This window comes from Boleophthalmus pectinirostris, unplaced genomic scaffold, assembly GCF_026225935.1.
Source record: "Boleophthalmus pectinirostris isolate CB_2022bp ecotype Guang Dong unplaced genomic scaffold, ASM2622593v1 HiC_scaffold_19, whole genome shotgun sequence".
Lineage (NCBI taxonomy): Eukaryota > Metazoa > Chordata > Actinopteri > Gobiiformes > Gobiidae > Boleophthalmus > Boleophthalmus pectinirostris.
The window spans coordinates 32,167,976-32,186,926 of record NW_026571140.1 but is presented as its reverse complement, the minus strand read 5'-3'; the positions used below and the strand labels follow the sequence as shown (position 1 = coordinate 32,186,926).

At 35.6% G+C, this 18,951-nt stretch overlaps 1 protein-coding gene across 1 annotated transcript in view; it reads left to right on the top strand.

The window, feature by feature from the left end:
• The window catches only part of fbn1 (fibrillin 1), a 194,972-nt gene that overhangs the window by 95,980 nt on the left and 80,041 nt on the right, over window positions 1–18,951 (top strand). The window contains exons 25-28 of the mRNA XM_020938886.2: window positions 5,070–5,297; window positions 6,323–6,448; window positions 10,158–10,286; window positions 15,008–15,133. Of these exons, the coding sequence (XP_020794545.2) occupies window positions 5,070–5,297; window positions 6,323–6,448; window positions 10,158–10,286; window positions 15,008–15,133 (609 nt within the window). The remainder of the gene's footprint in view (window positions 1–5,069; window positions 5,298–6,322; window positions 6,449–10,157; window positions 10,287–15,007; window positions 15,134–18,951) is intronic.

Here is an 18,951-nt window from a genome sequence, read left to right as displayed (position 1 = left end):
ATTAACATACAAAAACAGGTCATGCAGGTCTGCACAAAAATGAGTGATTAATAAGGGACACACGAGAAAACTAAATCACAAGTGCCCCAAAGTAAAACCACATAAACCCACAAACAGAATCGAGTGACAAAATAAAAGGCACAAACCAGAACTAAACTAAACAAGTGTCTCAACACAACAAACAAAGTCAAACACGTACGAGTACAAACGAGTGACTGACACTAAAGCGACACAGACAAACACAAAATGGCACTAGGGATAGGCATTCGATTAAATTTTCTTAATTGATCGTTGGGAGAATTAACGATCGATTATCAATTAATCAGTAATGCTTTTTATATAAAAATTTATCATTATTATTATTATTATTATTATTATTGTAATTATTACTATTTGCACTACTAATCTGCATAAATAAATTCAACTTTACAACATATAAACCGTAACCACTCTAGAGCCACATCAGCCCGTTTGAAATTATAATGTGTTTAATGCAGCTTTGCGCAAGTCTCACAAAAACAAAATTTAAAACCGCATGGCTAATTTGCATAAATTAAGCAAAGGAAAAAAACAGCTCTTGTGCGCTGATGAGACACGACTCAGTGGAATACAGGTTAGTGTGACCATATTTGCGTTTGTCAAAACCAGGACACCGTACGGGGGGTGGGAGGTGGGGACTCGTCATCGACATTGAGCTACTCTCACCTGGCAAAGCTTTTTCCCACTGGACACTGAAACATATGTGCTGCTTTGTACACTGTGCACATGGACTCACATTTGTCCCGACCGGAAGGGAAAGCGTGGAATTTCTTGTAGAAGTCATCGTTAAATGTGCATTAGCGCTTCAGCGCGTTGCAGGCTGACCGACTGTTTGTGTTTGCTCGCTCCTTCTGAGTGCAGAGAGCTACATGTACGGACCCATTTGGTCACGAAACGCACAGCAACCTACATTCGGTTTGTCGAATAAAATGAACGTAATCGATGAAATTCTTAATGATCAATTATCGATTAATCAACTAATGCCCATCCCTACTGTCTACAAAGGCCAGCAGCTCCGAACAGGTGTAGACAATCTTCTTAAAGAGGGGGAGGAGGCTGGAGGTGACGCAGGATTGGACAGGTGTAGAAGTGCCCCACCAATCTGGGATCAGGGCTCTCACAGCTGGAATTCATGAGCCTGATTCATCAGCCGGTTTTACTTCGTTTAAACCGTCTGACCTAGCAGCATTAGGATTCGTTCGCTTGACGATGGGCGGGTACTTTTTTCATTTAACCAATCGCTGCTATTTGGTCGTGACATATGTAATGCACCACTAACAGGACTTACTGGTATATTAAACTTTTCCCAGTCCCGTAGGAAGAAGGGCAATAACGTCTTTCCCCTTGATAAAGTTCACCAAACATTCTCTTTGTTCCGGCTTTAAATCCTCGATCTCGGGAATCATTGCTGTCGGCTTTCCCAGACGTGACTCACAAGTAACTTTAAAAAAAACTCCAGGAGATGGAAAGGTCTACGTATAAGTCTCTTTATTTTAGCGCAAGCAGTTTACAGAACTAGATTCGAGTGATTACAGGATCCGGTCACCAGCGTCTCTGAATGACCGCAGAGTAGACAGCTCGATACATGACATTTTGTTGAAATATTAACTTATTGATTAGCTCGTTTTAGCAAGAAAGTTCACATATATATTGATCAACTTGTTTTGCAGGATACTTTGCAGACATATTGATCAGGCTAACAGGTTCATGTACACCTACAACCAGCAACTAAAAGAAAATATAACAAGAAACATTTTGATATGATTCAAATAACAGTGAAGCATCAAAAGGAGAAAATAAACCCACATTGCCAACACAGAATATATGGTTCTTTACTAATTGGCTGGTGCCCGAACTCGCACTTCCGGGGTTTTTGCGAACCATCTAGTGCAGGGGTGTCAAACTCATTTTGGTCCGGGGGCCGTATCCACCCTACTTTGATCCCAAAGGGGCTGGATCAGAAAACTCATGTCATATAAACCCCAAAAATAACAATAAGTTCAAATATTTGTGCAGAGAAACGCAAATCTATTACAGAAATCTTTAATCTTTAATTGATGAACTCTTTCTTATTATAATATTATAATATTATGAACAACCTGAAACTTTAAGAAAAATTCAATTTCAGCACAATGTTTTAACATGAACTTGTTTGCAAACAGGAATAAGTAAATTTTTCTTGGAAATTCCTGCACTCGACTCCACTTTTCTCATGTTGAACATTTTTCTGATGAGGGTGTCACAGTCAACAGTCAAAACGATCGTCCTTTAAGAGTGTTTGGAAAGAGACAAGTCTTAATTTGTGCTGCTCTGGTGGGAGGGGCCATGCACAGAGACGCTGGAGACGCTGCTATGCTAAGCACCGCAAAAAATTACCAATATTTTAATAGAAAATATAATTAAAATATTTTAGTAGAAAATCACCCAAGGGTCACATTAAAGGTCTTGGAGGGCCGGATCTGGCCCCCGGGCCTTATGTTTGACACCTGTGATCTAGTGTATTCCGATTCCTGACCTAGTTGCTGGAGAGAAATTAAATTGAGCCTAAGCAGTGGATGGCTAGGAATTCATGGGGGCAAGAAAGAAATTAAAACACACACAAATAAGTCAACCCACTGGAGGCCTGGAGCTGTAACAAAAGTGTTTTCTGTTTGAGAGAAGAACTGGGTTTGTGTTTTAAACATGTGTGAATGAAGCAAAACACAACTCCAGGTGTGTTTGTGATGAGGAAACAACATTATAACATAAATCAGAAAATAACGTTAAATGGGCCCTTTAATAATACAATGACTTTTCACAGGGTATCTGAGTTGAATTTGCTCCAGTCTTAATCTTTTTCTTAACTCTGGCCAATGTTTTATTTGCTCAAACGATGCATGAGACTGTATTCAAGCATCTATAATTTAATTTTCATGCCTAAGAAATTCCCTCTAATTTGGACTTTTCGACAACAAACTTTTGGGTGTGACCCTCTGTGCCCAGAAAATCTTGGTTGTATCTTAGCAAAACAAGTGTGAGATTTCCTGTTTTTACTTTTTATCATGGGAAAATCCAAACTACTGCTACTCCACTGCGCTCAATTATTAGTGTACTTAACCCTGCCAGAACCATCTGTTTTACTACTACTACTACTTCTACTACTACTACTATTACTAAAACTACTTCCACTACTATTACTACTACTACTACTACTACTTCTATTTCTATTATTACTATTACTACTACTACTACTACTACTACTACTACTACAACACTACTACTGCTATTACTAAAACTACTTCCACTACTATTACTACTACTTCTAATTCTATTACTACTACTACTACTACTACTACTACTACTACTACTACTACTATTACTATAACTACTTCTACTACTGCTACCAGTATTACTACCACTACTGCTACTACTACTACTACTACTACTACTACTACGACTACTACTACTACTACTACTACTATTACTACAACTACTTCTACTATTACTTCTACTGCGTCTACTACTATTACTACTACTATTACTACAACTACTTCTACTACTGCTACCACTATTACTACCACTACTGCTGCTACTACTACTATTACTACAACTACTACTACTACTATTACTACAACTACTTCTACTATTACTTCTACTGCGTCTACTACTATTACTACTACTATTACTACAACTACTTCTACTACTGCTACCACTATTACTACCACTACTACTACTACTACTACTACTACAACTACTACTACTACTATTACTACAACTACTTCTACTATTACTTCTACTGCGTCTATTACTATTACTACTACTATTACTACAACTACTACTACTACTACTACTACTACTACTACTACTACTACTACTACTACTACTACTACTACTACTACTACTACTACTACTTCCACTACTATTACTACTACTTCTATTTCTATTATTACTACTACTACTACTACTGCTACTACTACTACTACTACCATTAAGGCTACCTTGACTGATGGTTCTTTACTTTCTTTGCTAATTATGATGACTACTACTACTACACTACTACTACTACTACTACTACTACTGCTCCTGCTACTTTTACTACTACTGCTACAACTACTACTATTATTACCACTAAGGCTACTTTGACTAATTGTTCTTTGCTTTCATTGCTACTTCAGTGCTCTCAAGTACCACTCATACCACATCTGTTTCTAGTACTACTGCTACTGCAACTCCTACTACTACTACAACTACTACTACTACTACTACTACTACTACTACTACTACTACTACTACTTCTACTACTGCTGCTGCTGCCAATAAGGCGATGTGACTAATGGTTCTTTACTGTCTCTATTTAGTTTGTTAATATTGGTAATCTGTTGTTGTGTGTGTAATGTGTTTTTGTTTTGGTTTATTTACATGTTCTTAACCAGAATAATAACCAAGGGCTTTTGATTTCCTGCTTTATTCCATGGGAAATTCAATAGAAACTAAACACATCAGTTTCCAGTTCAGTACAAGAAACTTCTGCGTACAATGTTACTGCCTATTACTACAACTGCGATCATTGTATTATTGTATCAGTTGCTTCTTAAGATAACATAAGATACACTTTGTCTATCCCACAATGGGGAATATTATTACCTAAACATCTTTCCTACAAATGTATTTCTAGTTTTCATAGTGGGATTAAACATATGAAAACTGGAACAATATATTTTTGGGCTTAGTATTTATCATGTGTACAGTTTCTTTGCAATAATGGGGAGATTTTTGTCATTTTAGTTGCAATTCAATAAAATCTGAGCTGTAGAGGGTTGAATAAGTGACTGCTACACCTTCATTCTGTCATGTTTTTATTGCAGCTCAGGTCTTTTAGTGCTACTGTCTATTTAAAAATGGTTCACTGGGATTATCCTGCGTTATTGTGTCAGTGGCATAAAGTAGTTTCAATATGATCATTTATCGCAATGTTTCTCTGTAGTAACGTATCATGCTTCAAATTTAGTCATCGTCATATCATATAAAGACCATTCTCTTTTTTTCTCCAGACCTGCGGACCGAGCATTGTTACCTGTCCCACGACGACGAGCGCTGCGCGGCCCCCATCCCAGGGAAGCACCGCGTGGACGCCTGCTGCTGCTCGGTGGGCGTGGCCTGGGGTCCCGAGTGTGACGAGTGTCCGGAGAAAGGCAGTCCTCAGTACGTCCAGCTCTGCCCTAGAGGCCCCGGTTTCTCTCACCGTGGAGACTTCATCAACGGACGGCCATTTTTGAAAGGTACAAGGCAGGAATAGTGCTGGATATGTTATTTTTGTTTTGATATGTTACAGTTTTATTTGACAATTATATAACCTAACATCATTTTATTTTGTACAATAGGCTTCAAAGTCACTTTTTTTATATTTGTTATATGTGTTCGCAATGGGCGGCCATTTTTGTAAGGTAAGGGGTCACATCTAGAAGAAGGAATAAATAATAGTGCTGTACATGTGACTAATTACTTAGTGTTTTGGTGTGTTACAATTTTATGTGATAATTATACGACTTTACATCAAGTTATTTTACAATACATAGCCTTAATAGTAATTTTCTAATATTTGTTCACAATTGGTGGCCATTTTTGAAAGGTACAATGCAATAATAGTGCTGTACATGTGACTAATTACACAGTGTTTTGCTATGTTGTTATTTTATGTGACAAACATATAACTTAACATCAACTATTTTGTACAACAGGCTTCGTAGTCATTTTCTTAGATTTGCTCACAGCGGGCAGCCATTTTTGAAAGGTAAGGGGTAAAATCTGGAGTCAAGAGGAAATAATAGGGCTGTAATTACTCAGTATTGTGCTATGATACAATTTTATGCCCATGATTATATAACATAACACTGGACATATAAATTAACACACACATTTTGTACAACAGGCTTCTTAGGCATCTTCTGAAACTGGTTCACACTTCACAGTACATGCATAGAGCCATGCAAAGGAAAGGAAAGGCTTTGTAGCACATATTTGTGCACAAAATAATTCAGTTTAAGTGCTTTACAAAACAAGGGTGCCTTAAAATCACATTACAAACAAGCAAGTCACTAAAAACACATATGATTATCATTATAAACTCATCAATATGACATAGTATTGCGTTAAAGTACATGGCTGATTTAGTTTTTAATGAAATGTGAGTATGAATTAGTTGTAATAGTTCTACATTAAGAATATCTATATGTCTTCTATGTAATTATCACAATTCTTTAGTAATTTGTCTTACTTCCCTGTCTCCCTCCTGTCTTTCTTTCAGATATAAATGAGTGCAGAATGATCAGTACACTTTGCTCAAACGGGAGATGCAGAAACACCATCGGCAGCTTCAGATGTCGCTGTGACAATGGATACGCTCTTGACTCAGACGAGAGGAACTGCACCGGTAAGAACTGAGGGACTAGAGTTAGATTACACTGCTCATTTACACCCTATAGTGTTCTACATATACAATACAACCAAGTTTTTATTATTAGTTAATTTATTATTTTAATTAATTTTTTTTATTGGAATGCCCCTTGAAATGTGCCAACTCGTTTTTTTGAGGGGGTCCAAAAAGCACAAAACATTAGTAAAAAATCTGTGTATCATTTGTTAATTTGTTTTTCAATATAAAACCAAAAATAAGAAAATAAAAAAACAACAATTTTCTTCATTATTTGTCTCCAAAATGAAGTACTAATGAAGTTAGTTTTTACATTTGTCGATTTTGTGTTGAAATGAATAATGGAAAAAAAAGATTACGGCCGTTTCCCGTTTCCGTGACTTAAACTGCGATTCTGGACTTGTGCGCCACATACGGACTAAACCAGGACTAAAACAGGACTGAACAGGTCTAAACCAGCTCTAAACCAGAACTGAACGAGGATTAAACCAGGTCTCAGTCCTGGTCTCAGTCCTGGTCTGGTCCCAGTCTGGTCTGGATTTCTTGATTACCCGACAGTCTATGCGGGCGCATGTCCAGGCCAGTCCCAACATTCCTGGTTCAGTCCTGGTTTATTCCTGGTTCAGTTCTGGTTTAGTCCTGGTTTAGTCCTGGTTTAGGTCCAGGACCAGGTCTGGGACTGAGACTGGGACTGAGACTAAGATTGAGACTAGGACTGAGATCAGTTTAGACCTGGTTTAGAGCTGGTTTAGAGCTGTTTTAGACCTGGTTCAGTCTGGCATCACAGTTTAAGTAACGGAAATGGGAAATGGCCGTTACCTGTTTTTTCCATTATTCATTTAAACACATAATTGAAAAATGAAAAAACGAATCAGTATCCGTTTTTTTTTTCATTTTGGGTTTGGAGACAGATAATGAAGAAAACAGTTGTGTTTTCGTTTTCTTATTTTTGAGTTTATATTGAAAAACGAATGAACGAATGATACACGGATTGTAAAACACTGTACAATAGACAGAATACAAAACTTTACATGTTTACAATACAAAGCTCTCCTCCTGTCCTGCAACAGTACCTGATGTATATATATATAAAAAATAGAGTATGCATAATATAATAAATATATAAAATAATGGAAAATATGGAAAAATAATTATAGTAAGTTACTCTGGATACTTTTGGGGTTTTGAAAAATATGGAAGATTTGATCTGCAGTTAGGCAATTTTTAATCAAATCGGGATCCAATAGTTTTGCATCGTCAGTGATCTCGGGGCTTTTTACTCCAGAAGTCTCGAGCCGATCTTGTGGTAGTGAGCGCATGTGGTTTTGAGCAGAACTTGTACTTAAGAGGAATGCAAGGCGGTGATTCAAACTCTGTCTTATCTCCATGAAATCAATATTGAAGGCCATTTTTCTTTGTTGACTCAAAACAGAAGTGAATCAGATACAGATCGATCAATGCAAGGGGAAAAAATATGATAATTTTTTTTTTACACCAGCCAAATGTCTGTGGAGTAGATTTGTTCAGGACAGTGCAAATCCGCAAAGGATGTTGACATCTTATTTTGTAATGTAATAGGCTGAATGATTATAATGTAGTGCCAATTTTTAATATACCCCAGGAAGACTAGCTGAAGGCATCCATTTTAGTCAGTGGTTTCAAAACAAGTGAACAATAGATAAAGGTTACAATAAAGCATGTTTAATTAAAATAAAGACTACCCAATAATTTTTATGTGTCAGTACTTCAGTTTGTGGCGTCGTTTTAATATTTAGTATGCCTCAAAATTAGGATTAGCATTTGCATTTAGACGCAAACATCTCTCTTTCTATTTTGAATTACCTCAGTGTATTTTTTATCTGCTGCTCGTGTCCAACCAAGAAGTAAAATTATCAACTTTACCATAAAAAATAAAAATAATAAAAATATTACATAAAAAGGGAATATTTTTATATAATTTTTAGGGATGTAACAATAACCGAAATATCATGATATCGTATCGTCAGAACTCTCACAATAATATCGTGGTCCATCACAATATATCGAATCACAAGGTTTTTCACTTAAGTATAAAAAAAAGGGAACTGTATAGGCCACGATCCTTTACTTACTTTACTATATAATAAAAATAACTGTTATTACTCACTTTTAAATGTTGGTCAAGGTATTTAAAAAGGAAAAAATAGCATATGGACAATTCAGTTCCCTCCAAAATATCACAGTAAATCGTATCGTGAGATTTGGATATTGTTACATCCCTAATAATTTTAAATATAATTATGTGTAAAACTGTTTTAGTGAAAAAGTATGCAAACCTGTCATGTGCACTTCAACCCAAATCTGTTTTAGATCGACTTTTTATATATATATCAATGTTGAACTTCAAAACAACACATTCTGAAGTTAAAGCTACCTACAGACAGGTAATAGTTCTCGTCAGCTGCACAAACTCCACATCTGTCTCAGTCCAACCAGTCCCAACCAGCTCCACGGTTTCTGACTCTTTCGGCCAACTCCCATTACAATAAAATGGAAAGGACATTGCCTCCTCGTAGCTGGTTGGGTCTAATAGGAGCCAGGCTTTGAGCTCATTGGAACTCCTCCACTAAGTCTGGTTAAACTCATTGAAGCTATACCGAAATCTGCAGACTTACTTGTAACTGAAATACCTGGAATATGGCAATTATGGTTTTGCTGTAGGTTATATTTAGAAAATCAATGAACTTTTAACCTCTTTAGGGTGTAATTATTTTGCCATTTGAATTAAAAAAATTTCTTAAAAAACGTTAAAAAAAAAATAGAAGTAGATCATTTCAAACCGCGTGCATTGGTCTAACGTTAATCCTCACTTGCCGTATGCATGCTGATGAGTTTTTAAACACTTTTCAGAGACCAGAGCAGAGATTTCCGATGACAGTAAAGCTATAGCAACAACTAGCATGCCAACACACACTTCCTGATTATCAGATAATAATCCACTTTCTAATTAGATGTATACCGCACACAACTAAGTTATTTTGACCTTAAAGGACCCGTATGTTGTAGATGTTGTTGTTTCCTCATCAAAAACATACCTGGAGTTGTGTTTTGTTTCTTCTCTCAAACTGAAAACACTCTGTTCCACCTTGTGATGTCATGTGGTAATTCAAGAAGTGCCTCATTGTGTTTTTAAAATCCATACACCTTCATTAGAATCATTTGGATGATTTCAGACCAGGAATTGCCAATTTCTACTGAAGTAAATTTAAAAAGTAGCTGCTAACTTGAAAACTACCGTTTCATGACATCACAAGGTGGAAAAGAGCGTTTTAAGATTTGGAGATGTGGACAGACTAATAAACCAAGGTTAGTCAAACATGTGTGAATGAAATAAAACGCAACTTTGGGTATGTTTGTGAAGAGATGATGTCATTATACTGGGACAAGACATATTCTTCTCAAATACATAGTAAAAAATCGGATACAGGGCCTTTAATTTCGCTTTGCCATCGTCTAATTATATTTTATTTCTTTTCTTATAGCGTTTAATACCAAACTCTTGACTTCAATGTTGTTAATGAAAATTGCAGTGAAAATAAATAGCTTACGGCGTGTTTTGTAACCATTAGCGATTTTTATGATTCGAACAGACTTTCTCCAGATGCAGACATTTTACTGCAATTTCAAAGTTATTTTTTATATTAATGCATTGTTGTTTTTCTCTCTGTAGATATTGATGAGTGCCGAATTTCTCCGGATCTTTGTGGTCAGGGCAGATGCGTCAACACTCCAGGAGACTTCGAGTGTGAATGCTTTGAAGGATATGAAAGCGGTTTTATGATGATGAAAAACTGCATGGGTAAGTACAAGTCAGAGGTACACTATGTAACTTTTTGGTTGGGGGTACATCACCTGCTTGTTTCTATGGATGTGACATCGCTCTTCCTGGAATGTTCCACAGTATGACATTAAACAGCACTACCTTACCATTATTCAATTAGAGGTGGTTTTATAGCTAGAAAAACAGGTACCATATTTTTTGGATTATAAGGCGCAATATCATTAATGTTGAATTCTCTCGTCTATTTTCATTCATAAGGTGCACCGGGTTTTAAGGCGCATTAAGCGAAACAAACGACAACACTTGAGACTGATACCTTAGCCCAGGCATCTACGATTCATTGGCAGATCGTGGCGTAACTCGTGAACGTGTATTATGAATGCGAATGTGGATAATTTAAGTTTGATTTTTTTATTTCCAACGAGGAGGACTCAAATATACATTGAGTAATAATGTTAATTTGTAATGTTAATAATGTAATTTAATGCAGCTTTACGTTTTACAGAATTTAAATTTAAAACCACATGGCTAATTTGCATAAACTATAAGCGCTGATAAAAACTGCTCGCTCCTTGTGCTCTGATGCGGTCAGCTTCGGTCCGACTAAAGGACACGTAGTTAAAGGGGATGGGCTGCTGATGGTGAGTCTGTTCTGTGCATTGTATGTCGCGTTGGAGATGGTTCATGTGAAACATCTCAGAGATTATTATTATTAGACTCCACGATGCTCCTGACTACAGTAGCTGTAATGCTCCGACAATCCATCTAGCAGTGCTGCTTCATAGTTTACTAAAGTCGTACTAAAACATTTTGACAGATTTTTGAGCGCCGTGTACCACATAAAATCAGTTTGAGGTCAGTAAACACAACCAGAATTAATACATAAGGCACCCTGTCATTTTTGAGAAAATTAAAGGATTTTAAGTGCACCCTATAGTCCTAAAAATACATTATCCTGACTGAGAGCTGGTTGCCTCTCCACAGATCTGACCTGTCCATTTGGTCTCCATGAAGATAGAAAGGTTGAATGCCATACTGTGAAACATTCCAGATAAAGCAATAACACAAAGCATTTGAGGGACTCTCCATGGGAAAAATTGAACAATGCGCCTTTAAGGTTTTGATTTTTGCGTGTCAACAAATGTAACCGTGTACAACAAATCAAGTTATAACGTGTTTACTCACATAATCAGATTTCTTGGTAGTAAAGGGCAGAGTGGTGGGTTTTGGTGATGAGGGTTCAGATTAGGGCGGTTTATTTACAACTGGTTTTAATCGTAGAAGTGGCTACCCAAACATGTGGCTCATACTGTGTTCTGATTGGATAACCTACTTCAGAAACCAAAAACACCAAATGAAAACATCAACAGCATATTCATCATAGAGGATGTTTTTGTAATTAAGAATAAATCTGCATCACATTTATCGGCAAAAATACAGATTTGATCTGGACATGTCTTTGCACACAGATCTATTTTGCATTTATTTCATTTTTTTTTTTATTGCTCAAAAACCTGGAAAAACATGAATACATTCTGTATGTGGGGTTGCCTCTCCACAGATCTGACCTGTAAATTGTCCTGTGGGTGCCGTGGAGATACAGTACCTTAGATTTTAATAAAGCTAAGGTATGTAGGATATTTCTTAAATGTGCACTGTGTAACTTTTGCACTACCATCTTGTCTCCAGGAGGATGTTATTGCTTATATGTTCCACAATATGGCATTAAACATATAATTTCCATGGAGACATGCAAGTGACGCCACCAGGGTAAACAAGTTACAGGTCAGGTCTAAGGAGAGGTGACCCCACGCACTCAACTGGACACACATGACATTTAGTCAAACAGAGGTGGTTTTATAGCCAGAAAAACAGGTATTCTGACTGAGAGCTGGTTGCCTCTCCACAGATCTGACCTGTAACTTGGTTCGGTTTGGTCTCCATGAAGGCAGAATGGTTTAATGCCATACTATGAAACATTGCAGACAAAGCAATAACACAAAGCATATGAGGGACCCTTTACCAGAAAAGTTACACAATGCACCTTTAGGAAAAATCCCAGTCCCAAATACTCAAGCTTTATTAAAGGTGCTCAAGGAGGGTCCACCACCTACTTGTCTCCATGGAGATGGTATTAATTTGTTTAAACTTGTATCTCCATGAATACAAAAAGTTGGCACCACCAGAGCCAAGTTACACACCAGATCTGTGGAGAGGTCATAGGTTTTTAAGCAATAAAATTGGCTATGATTAAATAAATGCCACATAGAAAAGTTAAATTCATACTGTGGAACATTTCAGGCAAAGCAATAATAACTCCATGGAAACAGGCAGCCACCAAAGTTCCATAGTGCACCTTTAAACTGATGTAAATGTATTGAAGGACTATTGCTATTTAAAACTCCTAGTTACATGCCTGTGAAAGTGGTCCCTTTTAAAACTGCCCTTTGCTGCTTGTTAAACTCCACATCTATCTAAGTGCGCAGTGCTTTGCCAGTCCATAAACATTTGTAAACGTGGGGGAAACCCGGACCACCACCCCACCCCCCTCGTCTCCCCAAACCCACCCCACGGAGCCCACTCCCATTTGGGCCGTAAGATGTGGATGAGGTGCCTCTACAAACACGCCGAGCCAGGAATCCACTGTTTAGAGTGGCTGACGTAATCCCAAATTTACAGTCATTTGTACAGAGAAGGAAGCAGAGTTTAACGGTGATTTATTGAAGTCATTGAAGCCCCCACGGTGTGTTCAATGACCGGTAATGTTCCGTCTGAGTGTCGCCACAATCACTCTGTAAAACTGCACCATTTACCCCAGATAAGATAATTGTGCTTTATTATGCTGTTTACCTTTAAAACAAGCAACATACAATGCACCACAAAGTGCCCTTGTAGTCGACTGGGGGGTTTAACTGACTGCAACTGCTGTGTAAATGCACCATAGACTTCGCTTCTAAACTCCCCCATTTTACTTTTGGTCATTCATAAGGGTGTAACGGTACACAGAAATCATGGTTTGGTACATACCTCGGTTTTGAGGTCACAGTTCAGTTCATTTTGGGTACAGTATGGGAACAAAATACAAAACCATAAACCATAAAACAATTTGTTTTAACACTATAGAAACAGAAAAATAAAATAAATGCAAAGTGCTGCTTGGTAATAAGTTAAATTAAATATTCTTAAATAAGCAAGAAATGTATGAAATATTATAAAAAATAAATTCCTTGTTAACAGTAAACAAAACTTTTCAAAAAGTAAACTGCAGCACGAACAGTTCCAGCATGAAGTTTTACTCAATCTTCATATTTTTGGCCAGAAAAAACAACTTTTGGGTGCGGGGGACGGGCAGTGGGAGATTCTGTGCTGGCGAAAGTAAAAGTGAGGACCTCGGGGACGACCGTAGTTTGTGTGGTTCAGAGGGGACGTAGACGTAGGCGGGGAGCAAATGTTGTTAAAACAGCTGCCCAAACTATAAAGCACTACGGGAAACACTGCCACCCCAATCACGGACAAGTTCCCTCGTGAATATTAAAGAGCCAGACCTTCCATGTAGATGCACAAGTAGTGGCAGAACACACAAATTGCGCAAACTCACTCATGCACAGCCCTGCACTGAACCGAACGTCCTGTAAACAGTTTGGCATGAATACATGCACCGTTACACCGCTAATAATTCATGTTTACAGTGTTCTGGCATAACAATATGAACACTTGTGTAAGTTAGCAATGGCTCTTCACAACTTCTCAAAGATAGATACAAGTTTAAGCTAAAAATATTCCTGTTCACATTAGATTTTGCCACTTACAAAGCAGTGTCCCTTATGATTTAATTTGTCTTGTTTTTGTTTTTCTTCCTTGATTTTAAATGGGCATAACAAATAAGTTTGATAGATTGACTGACTTATACGATAAATTGGACTTGATTGAATTTCCAGTTTCTATTGAGAATGGAGTTATAAATATAGATGACATATACTGTATTTTAGCTTTTTTGGGCGTCCAATTGTAGATTAACAGTTACAAAGCAAATGTGTGTTAAAAATTGAGAAGTTTGAGGCAGTGTTTTATACTATAAAAGTTTAAAGAATTTTGAGGAAAATAGATTAAGAGGTCTGAATGAACTATTTTGGGCTTGTGCAAATAGTGAATATATTGGAAGAAAGACCCTAGTGATAGAGCTGCTAACCAAACATTTATAGATGGACATAAATGGGGGCTAAAAACTTGGGAGAAGGATGCAGAGGATGGAGTTAGCTGCAGGTAATTTGGTGTTTTGATCTTTAAAGGGAAAAGCTTAAAAAAAAAAAAAAAAAAAAAAAGATTTGAACTACTAATAGACTCAAATAATGATATTAGGGTAACTGATATTGCCTAAAGCTCCACCATGTGACTTTTTACCCAAACAAATCAAAACTAAAAGCATGTTTTTCATATTGGATGTCTTTATTGCACTGAGACAATTTTTGAAAAACACACATCCTTACTGTGAGCGACCTTGCAAATCCACAAACCTGATACTTGGCTTGCTAGTCTCCATGGAAATGTTGCTTCTTTGGCTATAATATTTCACAGTATGGCACAAAACTCAAGGAGAAAGTTCCAAAATATGGTTTTAACGTTTTATTTCCAGTTGATCTGCCACTTTGAGAGAGTTAAACGGTGTTACTTAAAATGTTCGAATGTGTACTAATTCGTAAAGCTTATTGGAAATTAATGATATTTTTCTTTTCTCATAGACATTGACGAGTGTGAGAGGAACCCCCTGCTGTGTCGAGGTGGAGACTGTGTGAACACCGAGGGCAGTTTCCAGTGTGTGTGCCCCGAAGGACACGAGATCTCTCCGGACGGATCTGCATGTCTGGGTAAGGAGGATACAGCAAAGAAAATATTATAGCAAATCTTACAACTGAAGCCCCAATTCACACATGTGTCTGAAAACTGCTCTCTTCGCACTTTTTGAATTTCCATCCGTCCGTCTCTGCACTCTCTCACACACCAAAGTGCTGCTGAATCATTTAAACTGAATGAGACTGGAACGTCACCGTGTCGCGTATCCAGGAAATGCTCGTATCCAAGTAAATTCCCAGGTCAGACTGCACATGTGAAAGGAGCTTAAGGAAGACAGATAAAATATATAATAGATAGATAATAAATAGATGGAGAGATAGATTGATTGATTGAAGGTAGCTAGATATATTGAGAGAAAATAGATAGATAGATAGAAAATAAAATAGAAAAATAAATAAAATATATAATAGATGGATAGATAGATAGATAGATAGATAGATAGATAGATAGAAAATAAAATAGAAAAATAAATAAATATATAATAGATGGATAGATAGATAGATAGATAGATAGAAAATAAAATAGAAAAATGGATGGATAGATGGATAGATAGAAAATAAAATAGAAAAATAAATAAAATATATAATAGATGGATAGATAGAAAATAGAAAAATAAATAAAATATATAATAGATAGATAGAAAATAGAAAAATAAATAAAATATATAATGGATGGATAGATAGATAGAAAATATATATAATAGATAGCTGGATTAATGGATCGAGAAAAAAAAAAATATATATATAATAGTTTGATAGAGAATATTTATAATAGATAGATAGATGGATGGATAGGTTAGATAGATAGATAGATAGATAGAAAATCAAATGAAAAATAAATAAAATATATAATAGATGGATGGATGGAAAATAAAATTGAAAAATAAATAAAATATATAATATATGGCTAGATGGATAGATAGATAGAAAATAAAATATAAAAATAAATAAAATATATAATGAATGGATGGATGGATAGATAGATAGGTAGATAAATAAATAGATAGAAATATATATAATAGATAGATAGATAGATAGATAAAATAGAAAAAAAAAGATAGATAAAATACCAAATATTACAAATTCTGAACACCCATGATGAGTTTTGCCAAATCTCAACCAAATGTATCCACCCTTTGCTTTTATGATCGTGTAAGAATTTTACCAATGTTTCTCATTGCCCCTCCCATATATTTTAACTTTTTTCCCTCAGTCTAAAAAACAAACTCAACAATTAAAAAATGCTCGTATCCAAGTAAATTCCCAGGTCAGACTGCACATGTGAACGGGGCTTAAGAAAGATAGATAAAATATATAATAGATAGATTGATTGATTGAAGATAGCTAGATAGATAGATAGAAAGAAAGTAGATAGATAGTAAATAGATGGATAGGTAGATAGATGGATAGATAGATTGATTGATTGATAGACAGATAGATGGATAGATAGATGGATAGATAAGAATAGATAGATAGAAGTAGATAGATAGAAAATATATATAATAGATAGATCAAATAGAAAATAAAAGAAAAAATGTATATCTAGATGGATGGATGGGACATATATATAATAGATAGATCAGATAGAAAATAAAATAAAATATATAGATATAGATGGATAGATGGATAGATGGATGGATGGATTGGTGGATAGATAGATAGATAGATAGATAGATAGATAGATAGAAAATATATATATAATAGATTGATCAAATAGAAAAGAAAAAATATATATATCTAGATGGCTGGATGGAAAATGTTTATAATAGATAGATAGATAGATTGATTGATTTATTGAAAATATATATAATAAATAGATAAAGATAGATAGATGGATAGATAGATAGATAAAATAGAAAAAAAAGATAGATAAAATACCAAATATTACAAATTCTGAACACAATTTTGCCAAATCTCAACCAAATGTATCCACCCTTTGCTTTTATGATCGTGTAAGAATTTTACCAATGTTTCTCATTGCCCCTCCCATATATTTTAACTTTTCTCCCTCAGTCTAAAAAACAAACTCAACAATAATAAAAATAAAAAAAAATCCCAAAGTACTGAAACATTACTTCTCAATAAATAATCTGTGGGAAACAATTAATATACGTTTTATTGGTGATATTACCGCGCCCATGGGTGTATCTAGGGTAAGTTTAAAGTCTTGCATTCCTCATAGCACGAAGAGGAATGTCTCTGGTCCCAGTTTGACTCGGTGATCTTTTGTTTATACTTGTTGTGGTGAAGTTTTGGCTACACCTCTCCCGTAGCATCACCCTTAAGCGTAGTCCATCTGTATTTAGTGGTTTATAGTGTAATCCTCTGGTTTCTGTGGCGCTCTGTTAAACTGTTTATGGTCACGCTCACTACTCAGTCCTAATACTGTCATTATGGAGAAGGACTACTAATAGCAAATACATCTGGGAAAATGTGTGTCACTTTCTCTCTTAAAGGGCCAGTGCCTGATTTAAACCATGAGTCAGGAATATGTTTTAGTTTGAACTTTTAGCCCCGCCCTCGCCGTCCTTTCTGCCTTTCTCGGATATTGCGCCGTGGCACAGAAATAACTGGAATATTGTCATGTAGTTTTTTTTTTCCCTTACAGTTCTCCAATCTCTGACAGCTATTTGTTTTTTTTTTATCGCTCTTGGAAAATGCACCGTGAGAAAGAATCAAGTGTCTGTGATAGTGTCAGACAGTTGGTTTCCCCTGATTTTTAGTAACACTGTGTCTGATTGGATGAAAAAGATACGGAATGGTAGTTATTACGTGAGAAAAATGTTATGTAAAAAGAAAAGACTATATTTTACAGTCTTGTTTTTTGCATATTTAGCAGCTATCAGTTGTAATTACTATACAATGCATGATTCATTTATTCATCAAACTTAACATTCTTAATATCTAAGAGATTAATATTTATCAAATTTTTATTTTTATGTATAAACTTCTTTACAATTCAATCGATCGATCAAATCAACGATCCCCAAACATTTCACATTTTACTTTAAAGCCAATGCAGAGATTCATACATACAAAAGTCATCTAAATCATAATTTTCATGTTCCAAAATGTGTCACATCAAGAGCTCAGTTTTGCCCACGATACAGAGGCTGTAAATTGTGGAGCCAGTTTTCACATCTGGTTAGTGACGTCAAATCAGAAGCGCCGTTTAAAAAATAATTTAAGGAAATGTTTGATATTTCATGGTAATGTTTGATAATCTTTCAGTTGTGGATGTTTCATTGTATTTTAATTCGTGTTTGAATCTAATTAAATTAATCCAAGGTGTTTTGATGTATTTATTTTTTAATTAATGCACAGGGATAATGTTCAATTTTTTTATGTATTCATAAGGGGGAGGCTTTAATATAAGCTCTTTTGAGTTTTATGCCTCTTCCGACACCTAATTTTCATCTAGTATGTTTTTTATTGTTATGTTATACGTGTAAAATAAATAAATTAATTACTTTTAATAAGAGCATTTATTTTGACAAGAATACATTCAAATCAGTTACAGGCCCTTTAAAGCTGAACTAACCAATTTCTATGTGATTATTGTCCCTTTACTTTAAAATTTGTTGCCTATATCTTTTATATTATGTCACAACTGAACCTAAAATATGCACTTATACTGTATATGCAAATCATTCAGTCAACTACTCCTGACTTTTTATTTCAAACACAAGCAGACATAGATAGGAGCAAGATAAATTCCTCTTTTTTTTTTTTTTATCTTTTAATGTTTTATTTATACTTGTGATCATTTTGAGTGTATGTATACCCAACACATTAATAACAAAATAAATAAAATAAATAAAGACATAACAACA